A 5280-nucleotide genomic window follows, 5' to 3' on the forward strand; every position below is an offset into this window, starting at 1 on the left:
ATTGCAGTATTTCTAATTGCAACCTGTAATTGAATTACATGCAATAGAGGTGTAGGCATAGGAATAACCCCCAAAGAAAACAGAACAAATAGCAGTAACTCCTAGGGAGCAGCGAAGCTACATTTTTTGAAATATATGAAGGGCATAAATATGAGAGGAATTGTCATGCAATCTACACTCTAGATTTTACCTCTAGGATCCTCAATCCGGTATCTGTGCCCAATAATACAGATAGAGGTGCCAGCAACAAGAAATTTTGCTTCTCTTTCTCTTGAAGCTTATCAATTCACTGCCCAGAAAAAATGGCAAAGAGGGCAAAAAAACATCAATGCCCTCAGGGAGGCCCTCTTCCAAGAAAAATAACCTTTTAACTCCATTCTTTTTCCTCCTTCCAGATTAACCAGAGAAGTGCCAAAGCTTGTGAGAAAACATCACGAGTAACATTTTCTCATAAAAGCAAACAAGAAAAACATGCTAATGAGAGTAGTATTCTCAATCAAATAGCTGTTGTATGATACTACTTAAAAATGGTTAGAGCACCCAAAGTGGATGTTCAAATAATTAATGAACACTTCATCTTTCAATTATTTTTGGTACATAAAGCAGAAGTACTGTCCAAAGTCTTCAAATACAATATTTATATATCGAAGGATATGAAATAAAATAAGGTTAAGAGAAAACAATCAACATCACATTACATGCCAAATAACGTCTTCTGAAAGGCAGTTAAGCTTATCTCTTCCTGGTGTCCCTTTAAATGCGTAACAACAACAAAAGCAAATCTATCAGGAAGATTCATACGAAGCCACTTGATCATTGAATGTTTGGAAATCTTTGAAAAGTTTATCCAAGGCATAGTATGCCGTTTTTTCTGTTATTAAATTTAGAATAGCAAGAAGTTCCATGCTGAAATGATCGACAAGAAAGCAGCTTGTACCGTGAACTCTCTTAATTCATCCTGAAGCTAAATTTGCTGCTCATCTGACATAGCAAGAGAAAATAAAATGAGAAAAAATGAATGAAAATTTCCAATGTGTATCCCTCCAGCTCCCACTTGACCTCTTATCCCTAAAAAATTCTTGTCAGAATTAATCATGAATTGGTTCATATTAGTTTGTGTGAACAGTGTAGTGTGGCTACCATCTCATATTAGGAACCGCATTGGTGAGTATGGACAAACTGATCTAAACTTGCCACTAGATTCCCCCAGCAAGAACGAGAATGTGAGGGAACATAAATAATTGTACTCACTAATTTCAGTTTCATTTGAGAGAGAGAGAGATGGGCTTGTACCTGGAAAGGACTGGGATGACATTAAGCTGTAGATGGTCTTCTAAAGCAAGAAAAGGAAGGAAGGAATGTGCTGAAGTTGCCCCTCCTCTTAGACGATATTTCAGTACTGGGGATGCGTGAGATGAGGTCCCAATACGGTCCTCCTCTCTTGCACTGTCTCTCCAGATCGGGGCAGCCTTCAATGGCTAGATTCTCAAGTCCAGGAAGTCGTCGTTGTAGACCTTTTGGGAGTGATGACAACCGAGGGCAACAGCTAATAAACAGATCCTGAAGGGCAGTGAGGCTCTGCATCTCTTCTGGCAGAGATGATAATTTGTTGCAACCGTTGATGAACAGAGACTCGAGTGCAGCGAGCTGTCCCAGCCCTTGTGGCAAAGATTCCAAGCCATGAAGCTCGCTGATATCCATCTTCTTGAGTGCTGTTAGGTGCCCCAGATCTACCGGCAGAGAAGTCAGGCTTGGGCAATCTGAAATATTGACACTCTCAAGAGAGGTGGCATGTCGCAAGCCTTCTGTCAAGGAATTTATGTTGGGACAGTACCCAACTTTCAGTGATCTGAGGGAAGCAGGCAACTTGGACAATTCCAGCAGACCATCACAATGTTCAATATCGAGCTCTTCCAGGTTTGGTAGGAGTCGCAGGGCTTCCATCAAGAAATTCAATTTTGGGCAGTGGTAGACAGTCAGTGATCTGAGGGATGCAGGCAACTTGGGCAATTCCAGCAGACCATCACAACGTGTAATATCCAGCTTTTCTAGATTTGGTAGGAGTCGCAGGCCGTCTGTCAAGGAATTTATTTTGCGGCAGTAGCCAACATACAGTGATCTGAGGGAAGCAGGCAACTTGGGCAATTCCAGCAGACTATCACAATTTCTAATATCCAACTCTTCCAGGTTTGGTAGGAGCTCTCCATCCCCTGATGATGGCGAGGATAATGGCAAAGGTGACGGGCCAACCAACTTGTTGCAATGATGGAGACTTAACATCTTCAGTGAGTTCAAGCCACGAAACTCCTTCTCCGACCAGTAGACCAGATCATCACAATGTTTCATCCTCAAAGATAGGAGAGAAGTAAGGGAAGAGAGTGTCGTCAGACTACAGATCAAGCCCGACTTCTTACTAGTAGTTCCATTCATTTCTAAACTTTGGAGAGATGGTAGCTCTGGCATGGTCATCAAATTTGGGCAATTGATGATCTTAAGCTCAGCAAGGTGAGGAAAAACCAACGGGACTTCTGCAGTTCCTTCAAACTCTGACCACTTCTCCAAGCTCTTCATCGTATGCAACACTAATCTTTTCAGTGAGGGGAATGGTCGCACTGTGCCATTGCTTGCGTTGCCATAGATGGTGCTGCTGCGGATGTGCTTGACGCTATCCATCTTAATCATGTACAGAAATTTAAGAGAAGGTAGCTGCCACAAAGGCGGGAGATATTGACATCTTGTGCAAACTCCCAGATAGATTTCAACTACATGTTGCAGCAATAGAGAGTCCATCATCCATGTTGGAAAGCTGCCACCCCCGTAGCGCCATACTTTCAGCAGTTTTAAGCCATCATGAGGTCTAAAGGCTTCCGACACCTCTTCGGCATTTTCTGCTGGCAAAACATCTTCTTCGAAACATTCATGGGCACTTTCTTCATAGCGGAAAGGGAGATACCACTCAACCATATCCCAGCATATTATTAATGAGCAAAGGTTATGTTTGGAACTAAGATTAGCTTCTTTAGCATCTGCTGCATCCCTCACATTCCTCAAGTTATACAGCTCTAGATGGCCACCGAGATTTAAGCTATTCAACTCACCTATACGCCATCCAGCATCATTTCCTACAAAATATTTGGTCAACGTTCGCAGGCTGCTCAATTTCCCGATACCTGCTGGCAGGTGCTTCAGACTAGGACATCTGTCAATGTAGAGATGCCTCAGGCTACTCATATTTCTTATGTTTTCGGGCAGCTTACGTAGATTCTTGCAGCGAGAGAGTTTCAGAGTTTGTAGATTGAAAAGTGTGCTGGTGGCATCCGGTAATGCTTCAATAGGGTTACCAGAGAGGTCGAGGTATCTCAGATGTTGCAAATATGCAATTGCAATAGGCAGTCGTTTGATATTAGAATAATGCAGATCCAATGCTCTCAAGGACTTTGGGTTTGATGAATCCGCAGGAATACTAGCAGAGAATCCCGGGCACCGGAGAGTGCGAATATTTGGATAATTATTCAATTGAACTTTCCTAAATGCAAACAAGTGACGGGCTTTCGTAGACATATCTTCCCACCTGGCAGGGTCCAGTGTGGCAAGGCATTCATTCCCCATAATGGATCGCGCCAGATCGTGCATGAGGTCATGCATCTTGCATCTTGTTTGATAATAAAGACGCCCGTATAAGGCATTCTCCCCAGTTTCCTTGATATCCTGAAAGAAGGATCTCCAAGCCAACTCATTAAAAATCTCATGCCCTTTGTCTTCCAACTCCTTTCTTCCATAGGATGGAATGAATCCGTTGGCCATCCATAGTTGAATCAACAAATCCTTTTCCATCTCATAATCCTTCGGAAATATGGCACAAAAAGCAAAGCATTGTTTTAAATGGGAAGGCAAGTGACTGTAGCTCAACCTTAGTGCTGGCAAGATCCCATCTTCAGCGACCTGCAGATCCCAAATCTCGCTATCCCTCACGGACCGCCATTCCGACTCCTGGGTCTCGGAATGCATTAATCCCCCCAGTGTATTCACTGCCAGAGGCAACCCACCACATTTCTTGACAATCTCCTTGCCGATGGTTACGAGATTTTGAGGCTCTTCTGCTCCCCCTTCAAATGCTCTCTTCCTAAACAATTCCCAAGAAACATCCGCAGTCAAATACGGTAGGTAATAAGTGCCGAGGGTACCCATTATCGACGATGCCCGCTCACTTCGTGTAGTCGCAACAATCCTACTCCCTTCTCCACCAGTTCCTAGTAAAGTTCTTAGCTGATCCCACTTTGCCTGATCCTCGTTCCAAATATCATCTAATACAAGTAAGTACCTCTTCCCACTTACAACTTCTCGAAGGCGGCGTTGTAACAACTCCATGTTTGATAGCTCGCACTGAACCCCTGTGGCTGAAGCTATTATTGCTTTAGCAAGTTTTGCAACATCGAACTCATCCGACACACAGACCCATATGAGCGGCTGGAAATGTTTCTCCACCCTCTGATCTTTGTAAATCAATTGGGCCAGTGTGGTCTTACCCAAACCCCCCATCCCAACTATGGGAAGGACTGCAACATTCTGGTTGGTATCATGATCCAGTAGCAACTTCACTATTCTTTCTTTATCTTCCTCCCTACCGATGACCTCTGACTCATCAACATAAGAGTGGGTTTGTGGCCTGTCCCTGTTTTGGGGTTGGGTTTTGACCTCGAAACCAAATTTATTTCCCTCGTCTGCTAGTTTCTCTATTTTTTCAACAATAGCATTCAACTTTCGCCCCATTTTAAAACGAAACCAAATTGGATTATGAAAAGAAAAGAAGCTGCGCACCCTTTTTGTCATATCGATCTGAATCTCTGCCTTCCGCCGCATTGCTTCCATATTGAACTCATCCAGGATGTCGTCTGCTTCGTAGGCTGCATCCTTCAGATCTGCCAACCAGCTCTTCACAGCCGCATCCTTGACTTGTCGCTCCTCTGCATCTCCAAGTTTGGACTGGATTGCCAACAGCTTTCTTTCCAGCTTTTTTAGCTTCTCATGGATGCCCCACATCACTCCAAACTGTTGGAGAACATGGTCGGTCGCCTTCCTCATTACCACCGGTAGCAAGGCTGAGAGAAGCACGTCAGCCATTACTCCAGGCTGCAAAGAGTCTCTCCGATTGATTTGGGAAGAAGAGTTGATGGATGGAAAAGAGCGTGACCCAGTGGAAATGCTCTCTCTCTTTCCGCTAGATCTGTAGGTGCTCTGGAAGTTTTTCTCCTTTGCTCTTTTTTCCTTTCCTGCTTGATG

The 5280-nt window shown here is 43.7% G+C and overlaps 1 protein-coding gene across 1 annotated transcript; it reads right to left on the reverse strand.

Moving 5' to 3' along the window:
- Positions 1-492: 492 nt before the first annotated feature.
- LOC113461917 (putative disease resistance protein RGA4) lies at positions 493-5255 on the reverse strand. The gene is made up of 2 exons (XM_039132734.1): positions 1294-5255; positions 493-981 (listed from the first exon to the last, which is right to left on the reverse strand). Exon 1 carries the CDS (start codon positions 5119-5121, stop codon positions 1315-1317), a length of 3807 nt encoding a protein of 1268 aa, XP_038988662.1. The 5' UTR covers positions 5122-5255; the 3' UTR covers positions 493-981; positions 1294-1314.
- Positions 5256-5280: the final 25 nt, after the last annotated feature.

The sequence above is a fragment of the Phoenix dactylifera genome, chromosome 13 (genome assembly GCF_009389715.1).
Source record: "Phoenix dactylifera cultivar Barhee BC4 chromosome 13, palm_55x_up_171113_PBpolish2nd_filt_p, whole genome shotgun sequence".
In the NCBI taxonomy this organism is placed as follows: Eukaryota; Viridiplantae; Streptophyta; class Magnoliopsida; order Arecales; family Arecaceae; genus Phoenix; species Phoenix dactylifera.